The 25,556-nt window shown below is 38.2% G+C and overlaps 1 protein-coding gene across 1 annotated transcript; it reads right to left on the bottom strand.

Moving 5' to 3' along the window:
• Positions 1-7,187: 7,187 nt before the first annotated feature.
• LOC139736886 (b(0,+)-type amino acid transporter 1-like) lies at positions 7,188-24,066 on the bottom strand. The gene is made up of 11 exons (XM_071647546.1): positions 23,584-24,066; positions 20,421-20,669; positions 18,915-19,040; positions 18,163-18,268; positions 14,483-14,527; positions 13,278-13,401; positions 12,191-12,294; positions 10,953-11,049; positions 10,369-10,521; positions 9,436-9,604; positions 7,188-8,804 (listed from the first exon to the last, which is right to left on the bottom strand). The coding sequence occupies exons 1-11, from the start codon at positions 23,867-23,869 to the stop codon at positions 8,665-8,667; spliced, it is 1,599 nt and encodes a 532-aa protein (XP_071503647.1). The 5' UTR covers positions 23,870-24,066; the 3' UTR covers positions 7,188-8,664.
• Between the last annotated feature and the right edge of the window lie 1,490 nt (positions 24,067-25,556).

The following is a 25,556-nucleotide window of genomic DNA, read 5'->3' as shown; positions in this document are numbered from 1 at the left end:
AGCTTATTTCTTATGTAAACAAAAATGTAATAAGAACATGATGTAATGTAGGCGATTGTCGGTTTGATGAACGCCAAATGTCTTCATTGATATGAAGAACTGGTCCTGTATGTTGATTGTCATGGGTGCTTTAAGCGCGCGGAAGTCGTGACACATTAATGCCGTGCCTCAATCATTTGCTTCGTTTACTTTTTTTTTCTTTGTTTCAATCATCATTGTTAGTGTACTGACATGTTTCCATTCTCTGCCTCATTTTGTATTTATTTGCGAACGATTATTGTATTGTTATTGTTATTTGTATATTCGTCATATGTCACCTTTGTGGTCATCATTCCTTCTATCAGTGTAATGGTGGTGTGATGGTAGGCCTGAATTAATGGTGAAGATTGTTACACAGTTCTGAGATATTAGGAATAGCTGTAGATGTTAGAATACACCACTTCATTACCACAGCTTCCAAGTAAGCTGCTACACGACTACCTCTTTTCTATTTGAAATACAACCATGGTCTCCCTAGCACATCATTGTCACTCCTTTGCTCTTTTCTCTGTCTCCAAACAACGTGATAGAAGTGACACAGTGTGGCCAGCTGGGGTAGATTTGCTTCTTTATATATATATTAAAAAAGAAATGATGTTAATAAATGAAATTCCTTTATTACTTAACTTGATTCAAGTTGGAACGGGGCATGGAAGAATTTTCGGCCGTTCGAACAACAATCATTATATTTTGAGATTTCTAAGCATAATTTTCAGGAGCGTTGATTTATTCGTAAACTTATTTTTTTTTTAAATAAAAAAAGAGCAAATATTTGGAGAATTTCAGGTCACAACACTACGCAAAGTGTGAGATGACCAGACATGCCTAGGTGTGTTATCGAATCATTCGTGATTTAACGGTTGTAGGTCTAACATTTCGTCTCCAACGCTCGATTTCAATCAGTTTAGTCAAACATGAGTTTATTTATTACACTCGAACGAAGCGAAATGTTTTCAAGAGCAGTACATCTGTTATGTGTCAAAAAGTACGTTGCAGTGTAAAAAGTCATTACTCTGCTATCTAGGTTAAGAGGTTCGTTCTGTGGTGACGTTCAGCAAAATGATAAGACCACGTTCTTCCATTGTACATTGAAAACGAACTTTCGTTCTCTTTTGTTTGATGTAGTAGTAGATCTTCTGTGTGTGTGTACGCATTTGCGGGTCGATACGCACATTTTTTTTTTTTTCTATCTCAGCCTGACTTCGCCGTGGACAGGAATGATTCTTTTGGCTTTGTCCACTACGCATTTTTTCCCTCGTTTTGCATAGAAACTGTCCCGTAGTGTTGGAGCATGATTCTTCCCGCAGCGTCAGAAAAGTACAGCGTATCGCCCTGTAAGTCTATGGGACTACATTGCAGTCCTGTCATTTCTTTTGGAAGTTAGTCACTGTTTTTGCACGAAAAGTCAGAAAATTAATCTCAGAACGCTGAAGTCAGCAAAGTTATACATGTTGTGCATGAGGAAATCGCTATGAAATTCCGTTTTGTGATGACCTGATTGTGTAATCTTATCATTTTATCGTCTTTTAATCGTTTAAATCATTAAAGGATAATATTTTTCTTGAAAAAAAAAAACAGTGAAAGAAGCCGATATTAAGCCCCGCTATATCACAAAGACTGCATGATTGTATTTGCAAAAGGCAATTTATATATGTGAATATTTTTGTTTGCTTTGTGTGGAGAATATACAACATGATTATGAATTTGCCGTTAGAGAGTGTAAATATTCGATTTAGCGAGTCCGTTTGGGGAGAGGAGTCGTAAACCATTTTGTACTTTGGAAATGTTGGATGAATTGATACAAATTTGGACTGGGTTTTTTTCCGCCGTGATGTGGTATGACTGATCTTCATTGTCTTGCTTACATCTGCGCAAAAATAAGACGGCTTGTATTAGGTGGATATGAAAATACTAAACGTTAGTATACCTTTTTGCCGGACAACGCAGTTGTTATCGGGGCTATGTATACGTTGCCCTGTGTCGATGCTGTCGAGACAGCTATGAGAAGGTATAAATGTAGTTTTGAGAAGGGATAATGTTAAGATTACCGATTCTCCCTTTAAAACGCTTTTTTTAAACAGATCGAGCAATGACCGATTTCTCCAACGATCTTCTCTCCCCAGAGACGGTACTGCTAAATTGTTGTAAAGTGTATAGAATATGGAATCGGAAAAAAAGTAAACGTACTCCTTTATAAAGAGAGAGATGTTGATTTTACAGTTGAATTTATACACTTCTTTATGCAATAGCAGTGAGCGACATTGCTTCGTGTGCGCTATCCAATCTAGTAATTAGCAGTTTGTGTGACGCCTAGTGAACTGATAGTCATTATGTTCTGGCTAGCCATTCGACAAGGTGTCGAAAGATCTCTTTATTTTTGTGTTGCTTATCATGTACTATACTGTGTAATAAAGGATTACGTTTCTTTCACGTGGTTGTTTAAACTAGTTTTACTTGCCTGTCCTGTAGATGTTATACTTTTCGTACTTATCCCCCGTTTTTATCAAATTGAATGAGGAGACGTTGTGAGAGATTGTATTGTAGCATCCAAAATTAGTCACCTTTTTATACCCCCTGATACACTTCGTGTATCGGTGGTGTATAGGAATCAGTGTGTGGTCGGGCGGGCGGGCGGTCAGGGGGGGGGGGGGGGGTCCGATAGCAAATCTTGCGTCTCGAACTCCTACAGTTTTGAAGCAATTTTGATGAAACTTGGTGTACAAGATGACATTGAGGTGTAAATGTGCGAAACATTTTTTTTTGTGTGTGTTTGTCGAAGGAAGTGTTGCCATGGTAACCAACCCTTTCCCAAAACCTTGTGGACGGAACTACTTCCATAGCATGCAAGCAATTTATATCAAATTTGGTATGTAGGTAGGGTCCATGGTATAATGATCTCTAGGTGTAGTTATGCAAGACACATGTTGTTTTGTACCTCACAAGGCATTGCCATGGTAACGGCATATATTCTTGTGAAAACTTGCGGAGTGAGCTACTTTAACAATTTTCAAGCTATTGAACTCAAATTTGGTGTACATGATGACATTGATATGTAGATGAGCAATATTATATAATTTACTTCAAAAATACTTTCACACCCCTGCATGTACAAGTTAGTATACGCAAGCATACGAGGAGCTCGAGATTACAAGGACATCTCATTCAGCGAGGGCGGCCTTCGTAACTTTTGGATAGATTGTCCGATTTTCGCACACTACCAGTCTTTGCTGGTGTGTTCTCCTGATACACGTATTGCCGCATTTACTCAATCCATAACATTTGGGTTTCATTCCCGTTTATATGAGGACATCATTATTCTGCTGCAAATTCTAGAATTGACGGGTTAAGACAGGATTCTTCGTGACTACTGTATCACAATAAAGGAACTGTGCTATGTAAAGGCATGTTGACTTGTGATGATTCGTGGATACCCTCAACATCACAATGTACCACTGTATATTTTAATTGCGGCCAAATAATGCTCAAAATATATGTCACGAATTTCATTTTTTTCCTGTTTTTCTTCTGATTCCTTGGAACACACACACACACGTAAACAAACAAACAAACATAAACCAAGATTCTGTCAGTTGCATCATCTATCAATCAGAAGTAAGAAGCCAGTAACGCTAAATTATCCGCAAATTATGGAAAAAGAAACTCCTCGCTAACAATTCGATGGAAAATTCTTGAATTCGCTAGTAATTGCACTCGACTACCTTTTAGCAAGACTTACAAAGCAGGCGAAAAAGCTTTTAGGAGCGGCAGTACGTGTCTTTACGGTTATAGCAAGCACGTACTCGTTACGTCATTCGAGTTTATGGGCAAAAGGCATGGGCAAAAACAATACATTTAGTGCAAAAAGAACTATGAAATCAGAGTATTTTTCCAAAAAAGCAAGAGGCTTTCCTATTTCCAACAATCTACATGTCATATCGCCAATCCTATATATATCCCTGAAACTATAGTGCTTCAGGTATATATACATCGAGTCCTTCCTAGTTTAGATAGTAGAGGTTTGCTTTTGTTTTTTATTGGGTTTTTTTTTAGCGATTATCAGTCTGTGGTAGTCTCAATGCAAATGCGACAACATAATGCACAAAAAAAAATCTGCTCTTTTCCGAAATTCTGAAATTGTACTATGGTTCATAGTTTTTCATTGCGTTATTGTATCATTAGTATACGTTTCAAATGTAATCATATGTGTTTGAAATGAACGAAAACAAACCAGAGACGTTCTGATTTATCAACGAATGACATTCAGTGTCCTTGTCACGTCCTTGTACGCAAGGCTTGTGATTACACAAGACCTATCTCGGCCTGCTGCCACAGCGGATGATCGTACCTCTCAAAACATACCTTGCGTGAAAAAGGGATAGTGGCACTACAGACCCTGACACCCCTCTTGGTAGAGACAATAAAGAGAATGACACATGGCATTTCATATCTGTGGTTATCATTCATTGTTCTTGATGGCTAGCATGGAAAAACAACATCACAGCGAAAATATACATCAGTAAAGATTTCTTATGTACATACTTAAAATTGCAATAAGATTCTAACAAAAAATAATTGAATTCTCAGCATATTTCGCTCGATTGTTACGTAAAATATGCAGAGAAAGGTGAATTCAAGGACTTCAGGAATGATTATCACGAGTGAGTGTTGGTTTGTACTACACATACTGTTCCTTGTCACTGCATTTCGGACTTCTGAAAATCTCCAATGATTGGGTGCAGGGTATAAGAGTGATTAAACAAAAACAAAAATACCAATGCGTCGATAAAACATTACTAATAATGAAGTCAAAGCACGGACATAATACTCGTTTTCCATGCATTCACGACGAGATTTACAAAATATAAGTTTGAAATGCGTAATTGTACAGCATGTGCGCATCGCCGTGTTCTTGTGTTGTTTTGTTTTAACTCTGCTAACTTTACACACCAATCCTAGGTTCAATAGAGATGGACTTTGATTCGCATATAGATGGATGTATTACAGATGACGGATGTTGTATACACATATTCATATTTGGCAAAACACAGATGTTGTGCACACATTACCCATACTACAATGCACTCTTCTGACATAAAACGAGTCGAGGATGCTCTGGTTTGGCTTAAGGGAAATTCCACCTCGCGTTCAGGCTGATTGACAAAATTAAAGCTAAACAACATAACAGTGAAAATGTTAAAAAGAGACAGAAAATAAATAAAAAGTAAGATTTCACCAAACATATATGACACAATCATTGCACCTTGGAAACTGCATAAGGCAACGATAACAATGCCTTACTAATTTGCAGTGGTTAGTAGGGCTACATAAAAGATGTGATTTTCTCTTATAGTCAATAATTCAACCCAAACTACCCTTACAAAAGTCATTATTGCGAAGTTCTAACAAGCCGTAAATGATGTCGAAAAATTGTTTTCTTTTTCCTTTTCTTTTTTTTTTATATTTTCTTAATTTTGAAGGAGGACATTTAGCGAAGCTATTAATGTATAATGAGACATTATACAGAGGCAAGCGACACTGTCACCTCACTATTGGCTCAGAGATTGTAACACTCGTCACTATTTTGGTGAAAAACGGGACAAACTTTAGAAGTCGGTAGTTTGACTGAGTTGTCTTGTTTGGCTGTGTTTCCTTTTTATTTTTCTTTCTTTTTTTGGGGGGGATGGGGTGGTGTTTGATCATACTAAAACTGTCACTTTCCCTTTCTTTAATTTTATTCAAATAAAGTCAACCTCAACATCTGCATGAAGTGGAGTTGGGTTTTCCAGATGTAATACCGACTAGAGCATTAGTGACCCTGAAATACAGATTAATGACATTTAGCGTTAATGATGTGTCCACGTTTCAAAGAAAAAAAACAGCTTACAGTAAAGTTTATGATGACAAATTGTGACTTTACACAAATCGACTTACAGGAACCTTTATCAACACTCTTTTCAAAATGGGCAATCAGTAATCAATTTAATTAGTAAATGCTTGTTTAAAGTGGCTTTGAACACACTTGTTTTCTTCAAGATTCTGTGATCACATAGCGATTGTGTATAATCCCTCAAAACGATGGTACGTCAGTGATTTCAAATATTCATCTGGTCAGACTTATCCCACAAAGATCTGCCACGGGGCGGGGGGAGGGGGTGGAATATTCTCCTCTATTATACTCATGAATTTTGCATACCTCAAACTCATAAAACATACGTTAAAATGATCGTATTCTTGTGAATTAATGCGTAAATACGCCTTGATAATATAGGGAATCCTTTTAGTACGAAGAGTAGGCTACATCATCAACATAATTATGAGCATACCAAGAAGGTATACAAGCAAAAACCATACGACGAATTGAAGCAACTTAACGTGAGTGGCAATGTGATTTATTACATCAAATTGATCAATATTCCATGAAGAAATTCTGTGAAAGGGGAAGCGCAACACGGGGGTGGGAGCGGTGGCGGCTCAGAGAGATCCCCCCCCCCCCCCCCCCCCCCCCCACAAAGACACATACACGTTTGGTAGGCAAAAGCAGAGAGGTGGAAGTCTGTTCTCTTTCCACCTCCCTAAAAGTGAAAACAATATTTAAAAAACAAAACCCTCGAAATTCTTCACGTCGAGGGGGGGGGGGGGGGGGGGGGATACCATTGATCTTTGACCAACCACGCAGCCGCCCGCCCCCATGCACACACACACTGAAAATCGTTCGATGGTCCCTGTATTATATAATATACAATTTTGTATCGGAAGATTATACCTTAACATTGAAATGTTACACGCGAAAATAACTTGACTTCCTTTACAATGTCAGTACGTATGTATTTTTTTAAAAGTATTTCCATAGCCTTCCTCTGTGATATATAGGGATAGGCGACGGAAAGTCGTCAGACAAAAGCAGTAAAATACTATTATATTAAATTTTAGTCACGTTTTTATCTAGACTATTTGATAAAGAAACTCCCCACAACCACCACAATATTTTTCAAGGAGACGTGATAATATACTGTACAGACAAAAGTAAGTTATCTTCACAGAGCCAATTGAGGGGGAAACTTTATATAGAGATTGACGCATACAGCATAATGGGCTGGTATATGTATATACCACTAAAAAGTGTGACAAATCTTTTTTTTTGGGGGGGGGGGGGGGGCGGTGGGTTTAGTGAAAAGCTCTTCAGTTCTTCAGTCATCCAATTCTTCTTCGTCTCGCTGTTTGCTTTAAAATTCCTTTACAAAATTCGGAACTTTGTACCCAGCTGTATACTTGATATTAGTAGCAGACTATACTCTGCTATCGCGTGGAGAGATGTCTCTATCGTTTCCATAACCACGTGACTGAGTTTAATTATTTTTTTCATTCATTTAGTTCATTCATTTCTACACATGTATTTCGTTGCGTTTTTATCTCCTCAATTAGAGACAGTGCTGAGTGATCTAACTCCTCTTATTTCATATCGCCTGAGTTCACTATCTACAGCCAAAAGATGTTCCTCCAACTTTTGCATTGCTTCAACATAGAATCGCCATGAACGCAAATTTTTCTAGGTCATCACCACGCGAACAACATGATCCCTAAATTATTTCAGTTTCTTTCGGCTGAGTACAGTGACCACAGGCACCAAATATGAAATCATTGGAGAACTTAAAAGTAAGGCACTATGACGTCAAGAAAAATAAGCTTTGACATGTTTGAAGAGCACCATGTAAAATATCTTATGTATATTATAAATTGCTTTTTTAAGACGATGTCAGAATGCGCTTGGTACAGCAATATGGTTAGCAAACTTGAGATTCTTTAGGGATGTAATGATTATGATATGTTCAACCCCCTTTCATTGCGACTCACATAAGATGAATATATAATGGTTTGTACAGTGGTATTAGAGAAAGAGAATCCTTACGCGACACCTGATCTAAAAATAACGTTATCTATTAGAAGTCACAGTGTAACATTAGATTTCAAATGGGGCGGGTGTCCCTCTTCGGGATTTGGGAGTATGCAACATTAAGAAATAAATTGAGATAGAATTCAGGTGCCGTTTTATTGCTCACCGCTGGAACTTTGCAGTAATTCGATCAGAAAATGTACACGTGCCACACAATGATTCCAAATGTGACATAAACGGGGACAAAATACTGAAACGCATGAGAGCTTGGCAAACACGACGGGCATCTCTAGAATTCGTCATTTATTTAAAATTGACAAATGACACCTAAGATATTCATCCGTATTCCAGTCCTTCTGAACCAAAGACGAGAAACTGGTCTCAGTAAAATTGGCTCGCCCTCAGTTATGATTTTACGGATGTGGTATCTTACCATTTCAGAAGAACAATACAGACAATATATCAGCCACTGTTGTTGACGTGCATGCCTGATTTGCTTTTGCGAAGTTTTTATTTAGAATTACTGTTTGAGAGGCGCTTCTTGCATTGACACGGCGTCGCTTGCAACACTGTACGACACATACGTTTTGATGAACCGTCACTGTCTTCTTCTTGGCCTTGGTGCGAGTGACCAGAGATGTAACTGACCGAAATGGTGACTGAACTGTTTTTAATTCCAAAACCGAGTCCTTTTTCACTTTTCTCGTGGTATCAACCTCCCAGGAGTGTGTTTGTTAGTCGTCACCTCTTTGAGAAGCTTTCTCTTCTTGTTCTTGCACGCTGTCGTTTTCTGGAGCCTTGTCGAGGTCGTTGAAGTCGAGGACTTGGGTAGGAACCAATTCGAACAATATTTGGCAGTATGCAGTGAAGTATGCTGTGAGGGAAAGACAGAAAGACAACTAACAGACAGTCATTTGGAGAAAGGGCGTCTGTAGATGTGGGTCCTCTCTCTCTCACACACGCAAAATGTAAGTTTACGTTCTCTTTAACAAGACCAACAACAATACAAAAATTGTGAGCACAATAATTTGTTGACAACACAATATAGGGAGTATAACTTATGAATGAGCTTCTTATTTCAGTCTGAAAATGTAATCATGGCTCTGCGAGATTATTAAAAAAAAATCACCCCTCAGGGAATGGTTGATAACATTTATGCGTTTAGCATGTTAATAACTGTTGGTTGTTGTCGTCGTCATCGTCATGGTCGTGGTCGTGGTCGTGGTCGTGGTCGTTGTTGTTGTTGTTGTTTGTCTTTCCTGAAGGACTTCGTCCATGACTGTTTTTGTTTGAAGATAAATGTTTTTTGTTGTTGTTGCTAAATTTGGGTTTCTCCACAAAGTCGAAATTTCAATATGACGGACATCATTACATTTGTGGAATCGAAAGGGGGTGGGTAATTGGACCTTAGTGTCATCATTGTCGTGATACATTCTTTCCAAACACTCGCTACCTCATGAAATCAGTAACTAAGTGAGAACTTTTCTTTTCCAGTCGACACTCACGCATGAATTTCGGCTGGTACTTGTAATAGACGAAGGGGAAGTAGAAGATGAGACCGCCAACCATGAATATCGCTGCGAAGAGGAACTCGAGTGCAGGGTCTTCGATGATAGGCGCAATGACGAAGTATGCCGAAGCGATTAGCATGAAGACGGCTGCCAACCAATGCACCTGATGAGACAAATTAAAGAATTGAAGCGCCTGTGTATTATCCTCTTATACAAGATCCTCACAATCCATAGCGCACACCATTTCCAAATTACAGTTTCACTTAAATAGTGACTACAGAGCACATCAACTCATTCTGTTCGTCCCATGATATCTGTACAATCGTTTCCTACGTTTGCCCCTACACATCTCCTTCATGTTCCTGTTTCTTAAAAAAATAAAAATAAAAAAGATAATGGTTGTCTCCCTTTGCATTAAAGAAAAATCTGCATCGGAATGGATCCTACACACATAGCTTATCTGATCATAAATATCGTCCAGCTGCTGTCGTTATAGCGAAAAAAAATACATCTTTGCTTTACCCCTGGGTCAAGAGGGACACCGCGGGTACAAACATCTTGTCCATGGAAGTATAAGCACTCTGCAGAACTCGAATTCGGGACCTCCGTTTTAAAGTCAAAAGTTTTATCACACTACGCCACAGATCCCCCACATTGGTCTTCCTTTCTCACTGGTGACATGCAGCAACTAAGACATCCATTTTCAGAGAACACCAAACCCTAATCTTAATCTCAACACGTTCATGTATCAGCGATAAGCCGGTCTCACTTCAAGGTTTCTGAATTCTGGTGCACCTGTAAAGTTGCCTTCGATATCATGTCGAAGGTTCACTTTGATTTTACTAGTATTTGATAAGTAAAGATACATCAAGATATCAGCTAAAGAAAGACTCATGTGTCTTTGGTTCCTTTCCCCGCCCGACTTACCCTGTAGGGTCTGTTCCACTCTGGGTGGGTGTACCTCAGTACCAGGAAGGCTAGCGAAGTAATGCCATAGAAGAACCAAGAAGCAAAGCTGAAGTAGTTGAGCAAACTGTCCAAATCGGTTGGCAGAGCCAGCAGAATAATAGCTATCACAGACTGCAGACAAAATAATGAAAGATCGTGTGAACCGTCTCATGTCTGATGATGTATTTATGTTTAGATGAGTGCATGAATGTGATGAATGATAGCATTCTTATCTTGTTCCTCTCTAGCGATATTTCCCAGAGAATGTATGGTCATGTTTCTGGGACATTGTCAAGAAGAAAAGCCAATGTCTTCATGCATATTTGTGATACGAGTAAAATTTTTATCAGCAATGTGTGTTTAAACAGTCATTAAGTAATAATGATATTATGCTGTAAAATATCTTGTCTTAGGGATTATTTATGGTAACACTGTTTTCTGTAAGAATAAAGTTATGAATTGTATATTACAATATATAATATATAATATACGTGGACATGTCTGGTATATAGTATTAATAAGTTAGCACCCAGAAGACGATAGCGGATTTGCATGATACATACCACAACTATGAGTGAAACGACTGGAGTGACCCGCTTGTACTGGGCCATAGAGAGTACTTCCGGAAAGTGACCTTCCTGGGCCACGGCGTACGCCAACCTGTATACATGCGAGTATGGTGGAGATCAAAGGGTGTTAGAAAGGTCTGCATTTGAGAACTTTTCAATCGTTTCATCCCTATATTTCATAAAACTTGCATCTCTGCCCCCCCCCCCCCCGGGGGGGGGGGGGGAAGGGGGGAGGGTATCTGGCTGTCTGTCTCCCCGCCCCCTCTCCCCCTCTCCCTCTCTTAAACTCTCTAATTGTCTCGGTGACTCTCTATCTGTTTCTCCAACTTTTCATATACTTTTAAGGGTTTTATGTTTCAGGAAATCACAGAAAAACCAATGACAGATACAGGTTTTCTTTTGAAAAACATAATCCCATTATCAAGTCACTACTTATGATTCAAAGATTCAAGAGCTTCATAGTATGCCAATGATTTAAATACCAGAGACGATAGACCTGAAGAATGTGACATATTTCATACATATATTCCAAGATAGGGGTTTGGATGTTTTCTGTACTTAACCTTTCTGTACTTAACCTTTTCTGTACTTAACTTTGTAACATTACTTTTAGGGCTCATTATCTCAAGCATCACTGGAAAGCACTTGTTGATGTTTTCCTTCTTTTCAAATCACTTGCAACGCACCTTTGTCCAGTACTTCATTTGACCAATCAAATAACTATTAAGCTCTTGAAATCAAAGAACCTCTAATAAAGCCATTGGGTATCAGGCTTTGCAAACTCCTTATTTTATTCCAGTAATAGAAGGCTCATTACAGTAAACCATCATCCTTTCTTTCCCGGCGGCAAGTTGCCTGCCAAGAGCAAATATAGGTGATTTCCGCGTCACAAGATCATTCCCAATAAGGATGTCAGAAGAAAAATTAATCTTACCTCACTTCTGTTTAGATTTCTGATTTTATGTCGACAGAACTTGGGTTTAATCAAAGCCACACGCTTATGAGAGATCAAACACATCGTCTGAATGAACTTTAAACCTGATGTGGTTGGTGCTGCTATACGATTATTATTTCTTATTCTTCTCATGCTTCTGTTTAGCTTTGTACGTCAACACATTATTATACCATGAAGACATTGTACTGTATTTCATAAATGAAGACAAGAAAGTAAATTATTAATAGTGAATGAAATGATAGAAAGCAGAATGATAGCGAGAAATAATTTAGTTTACCTGGATGAGATGTAGGAGACCCCGTTTGCAGCACCGAACGTTGACATGGCAACGGCGATTGGAATTAAGATGTAGGCTCCGCCCATGGTTTGCAGAGCAAACGTCTTCCATGATAAACGAACATGTACATGGTGTGAGTTTATTCTTGAAACGGCGAGGACTTCGAAGCATCCTGGCATGGTGCGTCTTAATAACATTGTTTTTATCATTATCATCATTACATTTCAGGGGTTTTATATCGTACATGCATGAGGTGCTACAACAGTTACATGATGAAATGATGAATAAATGATTTACTAACATCCAAAAAGTCTTCACATTATTGATATTTGCCATGTGTCTGTCAGACGAACTTATCCTAGACACTAATCCGAGGCAAATATGTCATTCTTATAAGGTATAGCATTCTCTTGACAGTATCCTATCAATATATTATACAAATTGAAAACGAATACGATGTCACTATATATCCACCACAGTAGAAAAATCATGTTAAACCTTATTTCATGGCTTTATTAGAAGCAATTACCATTCAAATTCTCTTTAGCTTCCGCAATCAATTACGTCTCTCTGCGTGCACACTCTAAAAAAAAAATCCTGGTCAGAACTGACCCGGAACTGGGTTCGCTGGGGTCACTTCCCGTTCCGGGTAAAAAATGACTTGGAATTTTGTCATGAAGACCCGGAATGATGACACCCTGACCAAGTTCATGACTCTGAATGGGGTCATATCTGACGCCATTCCTTGTCATTTCTGACCCAGAATGGGGTGTGACCCCAACGAACCCTTTCCGGGTCAGTTCTGACCCGGATGTTTTAAGAGTGCAGAAGGAAATAAGAGTATTTCACCACACAAATAATACCAGACATCAGGGCCCCCATTTCATAAAAGATGTTGAGATAGCAACTCTTGCTGGAATGGCAATACCCAATAGCAACAGCCATTCAGAAAGCTGGATTCTTGTCATTACCTTGACAACTGCCATTCTAGCAAGAGTTGCTATCATATCAACTTTTCATGAAATTTGGCGCAGGGCATTTTATCATCTGAGCCTTAGTTACGATCGAGGACTGCCTGTAAACTTACCACGGCAACGGCATCTGACTGCATGAGTTGGTCCGGGCTGAGAACGGTGAAGTAGGCGATATTTGTCAGGATGTAGACCACAGTAGTGACTGGAAGACCAAGCAGAATGGCCAAGGGCAGATTTCTGGAAGGAATTTTACAAAAAGGACCAGTAATTTTCATATTGATATTAATGATGATATAATGACAATAGTAATGATAACAAAGTAATGATACAAGTAATACCGATGATTATGATGATAATGATAATGATAATAACAATTGCAATAATAAAGAATAACAGGAATCGGAAGAAGAAGAAGAAAAAGAAAAAGAAAAAGAAAGCAAGAAAGCAAGAAGAATGCAAGTAATCATGATTATAGTGATGTTAAGGGTAATGTAGTAATAATAGCAAAGATAACAGCAGTAATGAAAATAACCATCATCATCATCATCATCAATATCATCATGATTTCGTTATTCGCTATAAACAACTTACAAACCTCAGGTTTGTTGCTTATCACGAAGAAAATAAAGACTAAACAACATTTAGTACAGTAATGGATATTTAGATATTTTACATCCATTCCGTTTGATATTAGAAAGTTTCTCAGCAAGTTGACAATGTCCTGGCTATAAGTCCTTCAGGGTTCCTTTAGAGAGTTTGGGATACTATAGATTTCAACCAACGTCTCATTTTGGCGCTATTAAGCTCTTAAATGATTCATTTCATGCAGGACTCAGTTCGCTTACGACCGAGGTAAAATGAGTGGAATCTGTCTTCAGGGTCCACTACGTTAGATGTGAGAGAATGATTTGGCCTTGTATATGATTCCCCATTTCATGAAAGAGAGCAGAGAGCTAATAAGACTTGATAAACAGTGTGCAACCCGTTTATACCTCACGCCAGCCAAAATCATTCACGAATTGGAAAAGCACAAACTGAGTATCATTGATACAAGCTACTCAGTAGGGAAGAAAGTTTGCTTTTGTTTAGTTTCTTTTCATTTCACTTCGTTTTGTATTTCTCAAATAAAGATGCATTGCTGTAATGAATATGATTCTTTACTTTGAAGCACATTACAATGTAATCAAGGAAACCAGAGGCGATATGAATGAGCTTCATACACAGACGCAAGCTTCTTTCCGTAAAAACCTGTAAAAATATGATGTCACATATTAGAAAGACTTATTTCTATAAGAAAACGGAAGCATGATTAATATACCTTTCTGGGTTTTCCATTTCTTCAACTGCGAAGTTTAATGTATTCCTGTACAGAAAACAAACAGGACCAGTTAGTAAAGACAAAAAAAAAACAATGTCATAACATTAATCTTGTTTTATAACCCCCACGTATAACGATTCCTACCACTGCAGCCTTTGCCTCTTTCTTTCTCATTAGTCACACTGCCCCGTTGCTGACACTTCAGTTTGGTTGTTTTGTGCTGCTATATCCTTATAATCACAGGGCTTCCAAAACTTCACTTTGACTGCTGCTAATACATGTACTTTCTTACCTTTTACATTTGGTCATAAAATGTCGAGGTGTGGGCAAAATTTGTTCATGTTCAGGTAAGCATGCAAAAGAGAAGCTGCCATTATTTGTTATGGAGTTGATTTGAATTGCATGTTTTTGAACTCTTTTGACACATTACACCGAAGGCACAAACACAGCGTTTTTCTATTATTTTAAAAGATACGGGTGTGTGTGTGTGTGTGTGTGTGTGTGTGTGTCTGTGTGTGTGTGTCTGTGTCTGTGCCTGTGTCTGTGTGTCTGTGTGCGTTTGTGTGCATTTTCTGCTTGGTTTTGTTTCGCATTTTGTTTGTTTTGTATGGTTCTGATGCATTGCCTTAATCTTCTGTAGATATCAAAGCTGCGTTAGACTTTGGACTAGAATGCATATCAGCCACGAAGTCACGGGTTGATTGTGCTGCCTTTTTCAAATTAGTAAGTCCATGGTTGCAAACTCCTAGATTAGAGCGCTGAGGTGATAACGCTTTGATGCTAAAGAATTTTGATATGAAGTACAGCCTGTACATGAGTTTTGAGGGCGTCTCCTGAAATTCACTTAAACCATTCATTTCGATAGTCCAAGGTGCGAGCACGCCCCTTTCAACAATCTGATGCATCATGGGAAACGCCCATGTGGCTTCATTTGCGTTTAGAAATAGTCTAAGCTATCAATGAGGTTGGTTATATAGATTTTACTGACAAGCCACCAGCAGACAAACGTACAAAGCTGACGGATAATATGGACTGTAAAAGGAAACACAAATCCCCCGTCTATTTCCACCTCCAAGTGTACTTGACTGTTGTTTCTGCTACTTACTTTTTCGTTTTAAACGCTCTTATCAAACAAGTTGATACAATATAAGCATTATATATGTGTGCATTATATATATATATTTTTTTGAAACAAGGAAGGAAGTTTTCGATATATATGTATATATATATATATATATATATATATATATATATATATATATATATATATATATATATACATCATACAGTGCAACAATGCTAGTAATAAATTTACAATCATTATTATCAATAACGTCATCCCTGCCGTCGTTGACAGCTTCGTTCTCTGCTGCTGCTTTGGAAAAAAAAAATTCTAGTGATAGTGAGGAGGATTCTGTGAAAATGATCTCAGAGTGATCTTAGAAGCACAGTGTACTTCAGTCTTGGTGAAGAAATTGTCACGATAATGACTGATGAATTATATGTACCTTCCTCCCTAGGCGGTACCACACATCATTTAAAACGCATAATAGATCTTTAATTGATTGGTTGTTCGATAGATATCCATACATTTAATCAATAAATCAACTGATAACATGATATACATATATATGATAAAATACCCCGATTGTTTTGCAGTTGTTTTCTATATGACGTTCATCATACATGCGCACTCAGCCTCAGACCATTTAACCTTCGACCGGTTAACGCCAAGTCATTATCTCGCATAACTGTAATTACTCGATTGCTCTGAATATCAAAATAAGATAGATAAGAATACTGTGTGTCATGCAAGGTCGTGTATAGATTGCACCTTTTTGTGTCAAGCACCATCCATATGATAACTTCCGAAGGTCCATCGAACACTGCATTATCACAGTAATGAATTCATTTGCCAGCAGATGGCACGTTTACTGTAATTTGTTTAGAGTACACACAGAAATATTTTGGGGCATGTCTATGACATGTTATATCTCTATTACAGTAAGGTTAATTCATAATCTCTTATTTACAAGTATCGATAGCGATGTACATTCTACTACGTGAAAGAAATGCATACAACGTGAACTGCTGAATTAGTGGTCTTGTCTAGAGCTCTTCTTTATCATCAGTTGAAGTCTGTTCAGCGGTATCGTTATGCAACATGTTCATTTTGTAAAACAAAGTGATGTTTTGTGGCACGTTAATCTACTATACATCTGGTTCAGAAATCTGCATTTTCGTCAGTGATTAATGATTAAATATACATAATACATAATTCCTTTTCCCCTCTCTCTCTCTTTGACATAACACGTCACTGACTGCCGTTGTCGATCTTTATATTCAGCTTAGCAAAGTGATGAATAGGAGATGAATATGCACGCGGCAATGAAAGAACTTATGTCAACCTGTATGTGTGTCATAATTTCTATATCTGAATAATTCTGTGGGGGAATGAGAGGGTCATTTTTTCATGCGTTCGACATTCTGATAGTAATTGTAGAGTCTTGCGAGCATTGGTGATTGCCACGTGATACATACTATGATAATATGGGTACCTCGTTACCAAGATTTCTTTATTCTCTTTTAAAGTGTTATCAAAAGCATGTCAATTAGTTTTGTTCTTAGCTTATATCAATGTCGTGAATGACTTAATAATGAACTGAAAGAGTTACAAATCGTCTTCATAATGGAAAGACACGCAGGTGATCTTTGTTTAAATAATAGAGATACAGTCATAGTCCTTATTACATCTTTTGTTTTGTCATAGTTCGCAAGGAGTTCGTTTATATTACAGAGCCACGGAACCATCATGCCCAGGCTGCATCATTTATCATCTTTCGTCTAAACAGAGCAACCTGCCAGTCACGAAGATTATTAGATTTTTCCCTATTTCGAAAATCAGACGATTCTCCACGTAGCTACCGATCTAGTCGCTGTGTGATGTCATTTATGATGTCATTGTTTTACATCATTCTGCGGTTTTTCATATCAAGGCAGATTTGACCTCGTAGAGAGGGTTGTTTTGAATGAAGTTGGTGGAATCAAAGCGATGCATTGCATTACGTGAAAATTTGAGGTTAATAGCTCAAGCGTCATGAAGGTCTCGAAAGTTTGAATGTTCAGAGAGTCGTCTGATGTGATGTCGTTTGGGAACCAGAAGCAGCTGTATGTTTTTTTTTCTCTTTTTTCATTGCATAGAAATTCTCCACAGTTGTCCACATGTTATGCAAAAATAAATAAATGAATGAATAAATAAATAAATAAATAGATAAGTAAATAAATAAATAAATAAATAAATGAATAAATGAATAAATGAATAAATGATTTTCTTGAATCTCCCTGACAGTGCGAGATTACTGATAAAATCTGGTGTAATCATTATTTACAATGAATAAGGTAATATACAGGGGAAATGCGGTATGATATTGGTGACATTTCATGTACAGGACGAATAGTAATTTCAAGAAAATGATATCATCACTGTCATGACGGGGTACTAGCATATATAACCGAGTCGAATTTTTTGAAGTAGGCCCATGTTTAATGACTCACTGATACTTACGTGGCTATATAACCCACTGACGCTTTGTCTGATTTTGCTCAAGACTGAACAGATTTTTTTCTGTCGTTTCACTATATACATAGTGAAGTATAGAAATTGTTCCATTGTGACATACCATCCATCATACGACCAGAGGCCAGCGTAGAAGGCGAGTCCATACGCCGCGACATTTGTTGCCGAATTGTCAAATGACGTTTTGGGATCCAAATATTCCGTGTTTCCTGCATGGAAATTGACAGAAAATCTTAATTGTTATATTTTTTCATGGCCATAAAGATACCCACACACGCACGCGCGCGCGCACACACACCCTACACACACACACACACACACACACACACACACACACACACACACACACATACTCTCTTTCTCTCTCTTTGACTCTTACCTTTGAAAATATAAATGTAAGAGTTGATATGGGTAAAACTGATGGAGACACGACATCATTTTGTTCCTGTGACGGTTGCTCCGATGTTATTTCCTCCAAGGACTTAGGGTTAGGGTTGTGATAGGGATTTAGGTTTCGTTTGATCTAAGGATTTGGATGAGGGTTAGGGTTAAATTTGCGGGTAGAATTTTGGCTTAGCGTGCAGATATACCATGGGAGCAATTGTCGCAGGAACAAGTGACATGGAACCAAATCTGATAGACGATAACGGTTAGTTCTTATGGAGAGTGATAGACTAAGATTGTTCTTGATGCTCGTCACACTCTGCGATTCAACGATAATAACACTACAAATCCACCAGGCATATTGATGATTCGAAATCTAAAGAGTGCTTGGAAAATAACAGCATGTCACTCAACGCAGTACTGCAATAGAGCACGGTGGATCATTCTGTCAGACACTGCTGATCGACTGACCTTGTCCCATCTCGACGAAGCCGAGAATGATGATGACGATGAGAGCGAGTAGTTTGGCCACGGTGAAGATGATCTGGACTCTTGCCGCTGCCTCGAGACTGTAGCAGTTGATGACGCAGAGCAGGACTGAAAGAGGGAAAGAATGACAGAAACAGACAGACATGTGAACAGAAAGATAGAGAGATGTAGTCTAGGGAGGAGAGCGAGTTTATCGTGAAGCACACATTTTCCTTACAGAAATGTCGAATGAAAAAGAAAGTTTGATACAGTGGACTCCCGTTATAACGAAGTCCTCGAAACCGGCAGTTTTCTTTCGCTATATCGAAATTTCGTTATAACCGAACAAATAAACAAGAAAAATACATAGAGCCGATTATGTTGCGGCCCGAATGTTTATGTCGTAACCGGAATTTCGTTATAACCGTGTTCGTTATAATAGGAGTGCACTGTATTTATGATAATCATGTGCATTTCTTGTTATATGAATCATTGGTATGATGCTGATGTCTGCCCATCTAACATTCCTGGTCTGGACCATGACACCATGGTAGATTTGACAAATTGCAAACTCAAGAGCAGGAGTAGAGATATTTCGGAGGTCGTTTCATAAGCAAATTCTGCATGAAGTCCTGTTTCTTTACGACATTTTCTTTCGGGTATTTTGTTAGTTGTAGAAGTTAGAATAAAAGAGGACAGGCGAGTCCAACTCAGACCCACTGCCTGCGTTGAGCTTGTCGATGGGTTAATTTTGAGCGAATTTGAGTTGAAGGCATTATCTGCCATTTGCAGATGAAACAAAAACTCGGCATTAGCGTTTCAAAGTAGTTCTAAAATGTAAATTTGGGATGCGAACAACCAATGTAAAAATTGTTAATCAATATCATCAATCTTAGGTATTTTACATATATTATGCAAAATGTGAACAATATGTATAATAACATTTTTAGAGTAAATGTGGTTTAATGGGGTGGGGGTGATATCCAGTTACATTTTAGGCTTTATTGCGATTTTATTTTTAATATGGAAGGATGTTTTGTGATACAACTGACCTACACATGCATCAAATGTGATAACTCGAGCATATTTTAAAATACCGCTCCCAATGTACCTTCAAAATTCATTGTAAAGTGCCGTATCTTTAACGTTCGTTGTGAAGTTTTATTTCATACTCAACTGCTATCAACAACCATAACAACTCAACAACAAATGTTTGGTGTGTAATTTTTATAATTATCATCATTATTTCTTTCTACTTTTTCCTCTGGAAATATTTTTTACTAAGTTGTACAAAAACATTGAAATTGAAAATATAGTAATGTCATTCTATCGTCCGAAATTGCATTAAAAAACTTACTATGTATTTTTATTGTTCAAGCGTTTACAGTTCCTTCAATTTTATGTGTTGCAAACATGTCACTTAGAATTTGTTATTGTCATTGTACTTTGCATACTTGATGAAGAAAAAAAAATAGACCAATATATATAAAAAAATGAATTGATTCTCACTTATGCAACATCCAGCGAGCATCTTATCAATACCCGCTGGTGCTCCGCACGGATCGCCTTCGTAGATGGGCGCCACAATGTACTGGCCGAAGGTGAGCGAGATGATAGCCAGACCAGCTGGACGGATGACAGTGATGCTGACCCAAGCGAACACGAAGGCAAGCGAGGAACCAAATGTGGCGTTGAGGTAGGTGTGCTCTCCCCCGGACTTGGGCAGCATCAGACCCAGCTCTGCGTAGATCAAGGCACCTGTACATCGAAGAGGTCATTTCAGTGATCCACGGTTATCATTTTGAAATATTGTCTCTTTCCTTTGAAAAACAAAACCCCAAAATAGAAATAGAAATAACCACTTTTATTGAGTTATAGACACACTCTCCTGATGTGTCACAATTGAGGATAACAAAATTCATTCTTTTGTATTTTACTGCTCTAACACTTTACAAATTTGTGATGCAACAACATCATCCTCAGTCTGTCCGACATTTTTCTTTGATGAGTGGTCCATGACATTCGATATACTGGGTAATTACAAAATATGTGATTGCAACCAATATTTCTGTTTTGTGGAAACGTGTAAAAAGTGGAAATACATGTCCTAAACTTATTTTGGTCAAATTTGGATAAACATCCATTAATAGTTTCTATTCTTTGATTTCACTCAATTGTTACTATCTTTGTTTTGTTTTTTATTAATCCTTACAAACGTATACTGATAGATCACTAAAAGAGTAAGACGGTGACATGACTTATCACACAAATCAGCCAAATTGAAATTGGTAAGACACACCCAAGGTAAAGGTGAACTTTAAGAACACGTTTTAAGAGAAGAATGATTTCGAAGGGCTATGTGCTCAGGGTAAGGTGTGGTACCGCTGAGAGGAGAAGGAGGGAAGGGACGTTATTGTTACGTAGATACAGATATTACTGCTATTCTCTCCGACTGATAAAGCATTATCGCACATTAAGGATTAAGGATTGCAATTGATACTGTGGGTGTCTCGGAATAGTACCTGGTATGACTCATAACGCCCCTAACCAAGCCTTTATTCAACAGGTCTACTGGGCCGGGACGAACTCAACAAACATCCATAGAAACACCGTCTATACAAAGAAAATCCTTTGTTTTATTCATATCTGCGAGACAAATCAGATTCGTCTCCAACATTTCTGAAATTCAATATTCGCACTCGCAATATTTTTCATTTCTCTTTTTGAAACTCGATTTTGGTTAGGTAGAAATGTGATCCTCTTTTCATAGTTTGTGTAATGTGATAACAAATGATATCTTGAAAGTCCATCATGCAAAAGACGGCTAAAAAACCATACTGTCTGAACCTGCCGTTGAGATATTTTAAATCAAATACGGTGCACAAATTGTAAGGCTATGAGACAGTCCCTATGAAGAGCTGATCGCAGATAATGTCTAAATTAACGTTGATTTGCTTTCTGCAGGTACCCTGAGTATAATGACAATATAGCAGACAACGCAAACACAATGTGGGATACCCATAACTTAAAATGTCCTCTGGAATAGTATGCTATATAGATGCTTCATATCAGTGGAACTAGGAGTTATACATAATATGTGTACATGAAAAGGAGAAGAATAGAGAAGGCTGCAATAATAAGTAGATTTTGCACAAAGTTTGAACTCGTTCATTACAAATGCTACCTACTGCGGCATGACTATGGCTCCAGCTAAAAATAAAATATGATATGTTGTTTTTAGTCAGTTTGCACATTACAACTTCGAAATATTCATCAGCGTGATCCCCTCTCAATTTATCTAAGAAAAATCGAATCCAATAGAATGCCCTTGAAATTATGCCGGTAAATCTAATCATTACACCCGTTAGAATAGCAGGCCGAAATGATTATCTTAGGATCTCTCAATAGCAAAATTTTGAGGACATTTGTCAGTCAGTTCGCAGATGACAGGTCTCTGATTCCACCATGGCTCCCAGTAATATAGAACTGCAACCATTGTTACTTGTCTGAGGAGGAGAGGGTCATCATGGTCATTGAGATTTTGACCTCTCTCAATAGATTCAGGACAATACAAATCCAGACTGGACACGATTAGGCCCCATATGACTTCCCATCTTCAAATGTTATCTGAGTGATGTGACAGAAACACTGTAAGCAAAGGCACAAATTAGATAGGATGAGCTCAGTTTGTATATCAGCCTCGAGAAACACGCTATGATTCTAATTACTGAATTTTGCTCGTAGCCCGTGCAAAGTGCACAGAAAGTACAAAGTGGAGTTGGTCCGGTTGGTTTTATTTTCGATGTTTCTTTATTTTTTTCTCCAAGTATTATAACAAACTGATAAAACGTGAGAAAAATAGTACAAATTAATATAGGATTGTCATTTTGTAATTACACTCCGTTAAAACAGCATACAGAGAGATAGCAGCATCATAAATTGCATACTGAAATCATACGAAAACAAGGGAGAGATCGAATTAGGACCGTCACGTTTTGGTTATCATGACTTTATTCAAGCAGTGTTAGAACAGCATATATACCAAAAAAAAAGTCCATCGTAGTTGTCCACCGTTTCATTCAAAACGAATGGCAGGCTAGGGATGCAAAAAACTATTGAGTTTACATTACCGCGACACAAATACACATACAGCTGTCTACCATACTCTATTATTACACACAAACTGTTAAAAATTAATCAATCAATCAAATATCAATATTATTGATGCGTTACAATAACAACAGTGGTATGATTATATTTTACAATATCAATACAATAAATATAGTTTAAGATATGATGATGAAATATACCAACATATGATAAGCCTTATCATCATCGTCATCACATCTTTACCAACTTAAATGTTTATTGACTCTGTGCCCCACATACCCCCCCCCCAGAAAAAACAAAACCGCCGATTAATAATCAAAATCCATCTTTACATCTATAAACTATTTTCAACATAGGCCCTATAACAAAAATATTTTTAAAAATATATTTTCTTTAGGTTGACCTTTCACCCATGATCCACTCTTACTATATAAGGAGCTTGACTCAGATGGGACCAAATCACATACATTTCGTGACAAATAGTCACATTTAACCTCCATTTAACCCTAGTCGTACATAGGTCCTATCTGTTATATACGTGTGTATATGTCTGTCAACTCACCTAGCAAAGCAACGATACCGCAGACGAACCAAACGACGAGACTCATCCCGACACTCTGCGTCGATGCCAGCACGCCTTTGGGGGACACGAAGATACCCGAACCGATCATCGAGCCGACAACGTAGGCGAAGGCGCCGACCAGGCCTATACCCCTCTTTAGTTGTACCCCTTGCTCACCATCACCCGTCTCCGCAACAACCTTGTCGGACAGGTCGACTTCGTCTCCTTCGTCGGCTTCGAAGGCCTTGTTGACGGAGCCTTGTTTTCTTTCCTTCAATTCCGTCATCGTGTTGTAAAGATATCGAAGAACCGAGGGAGTAAACTACCATGAACTATATATCCCAGAAAGACACCTGTATCGAAATAGCTTGGCTGTGATCAAGTATCAAAATGTGTCCGCTTCGTATTGATCGGGATGTATTCGTCTCGCTCTCAAAGTCAGCGTTGTGATTGTGAAAATGAGAACCGCCTCCCAGTTGCATCTGAATCCCTACTACCCACTAAAGTCCGAACTTTGTGCGGCAGATCGCCTTGGCGTTTACTCGCTGCATTGTGGTTACACCATCCATCCAAAGTTCATCTTTCGGAGATGAAAACAAAGGTACACATCCTTCTACACCTATGAACTACTGAAGAGTATTGTTTACGCATGTCATTATCGTACATCGATAACTATGGCATTGTTTGTAGGAGAGCCGGAGCAGAGACTGTGATAAGGTCGACTATCTAAGTAGAACCTACTCTTCATATGGGTATTTGCAAAGAGGCGTGATTAATGTGATGATTTTCATGAACAATATAAAACATCAATACCAGCGTCAGCACAGTCGTCGAAACCACTCTTTTTTACCTGGTCAAATGATTTTCCCGTTTTAATAAAGTCCGATATACAGAACCATATTGGCTGGGTTTTTTTTTTTTTTCGTTTTTGTTTGTTTTTGTTATGTTTTTGTTTTTGTTTTTTGGGGGGAGTGCATTTAAACCACAATTTTACTCGTTTTTTTTTTGTACATTTAAACCACAATGTGAGTCGATATATTCACAAACGCTGCAATTTCTGTAATTGTTCATGATTCAAGCTATATAATGATCATAATCAATTCCTCTTTCTCGGAAAAATAATGTATTCTAATCTAGCTCCCCATAACCCCTCTCCCTCCCCCCCCCCCTCTCTCTCTCTCTCTCTCTGTGGAAGGGGTTTCCTATAAAGAATGCAATAGCGTTTGAATCTGTCCCATCATCGCTGCACAAAACATGTCAAACTGCATATGTTGCTAATTTTTCCCTTTGCTTCGCAATGTTGTCCGATTTTGAGTGATTTTAACACTTTGTTGCATCCTACTTATTACATGTTGCAGTATGCAGTTTGCAGAAGAAGTCATGTGACTTTATGATGACGTAAAACAACTCCATTGTGTCAGGAGCGAATTAATTTCCCTCCGACACATCCCCCATCAACTTTTCGGAATGTAAGTGGTACTTTAAGTGGATCATATTACTTAAGTACCAAGATCGTGACGTTATCGTTGACCTTCTCCTGTTGTGAGGAACGAGAGGAAGAAATCCGGTCAGAGTGTTAATAACCTCCCGAGGTACAATTAGGCCTTGGGGGGGGGGGGGGGGGGCGTTGTCGGTCCCTGCGTCTGACCGCTTTCTCAAGGTTAGTTTGGTAAGATCGTGGACCTCTACAATTTCCGAGCAAAACCTGAGAAAGCTGTTTGTATAAAATGATGGATTATCGATATCATTCAACAAAAACAAATGAAAATTGGAGACTAAATTGTTCGACATTACTTTGTCAGCAACACAATAGCAATTGATTTTTGTCTATTCTGTTAAGAACATAGGTTGTATTATTTAGTTCTCCGAGATTGGACGCATGACAAAGCATGTACAAAACTGGTTTGATAAAAGAGTGAAGCCCCGCTTATGAGAAAGATAAAGGAAGAGAAAGTAAGAAATAAAGGAAGTAG

Source organism: Diadema antillarum, unplaced genomic scaffold (assembly GCF_040938485.1).
Source record: "Diadema antillarum isolate AM-2024a unplaced genomic scaffold, OU_Dant_1.0 seq00000672_RagTag, whole genome shotgun sequence".
Lineage (NCBI taxonomy): Eukaryota > Metazoa > Echinodermata > Echinoidea > Diadematoida > Diadematidae > Diadema > Diadema antillarum.
Note: the sequence above shows the minus strand (reverse complement) of the source record. Positions and strands in the feature narration are given on the sequence as shown.

Bases quoted from the DNA above. Each gene is read 5' to 3' on its own strand.
- LOC139736886 (XM_071647546.1), bottom strand. From the start codon at position 23,869: ATGACGGAATTGAAGGAAAGAAAACAAGGCTCCGTCAACAAGGCCTTC. The intron at 19,041-20,420 runs GTGAGAATCAAT...TCCCTCTTTCAG, and splicing joins GCTCGCTGGATGTTGCATAA to TCCTGCTCTGCGTCATCAAC. The intron at 13,402-14,482 runs GTATATTAATCA...AATTCCTTCCAG, and splicing joins GAAATGGAAAACCCAGAAAG to AAATCTGCCCTTGGCCATTC.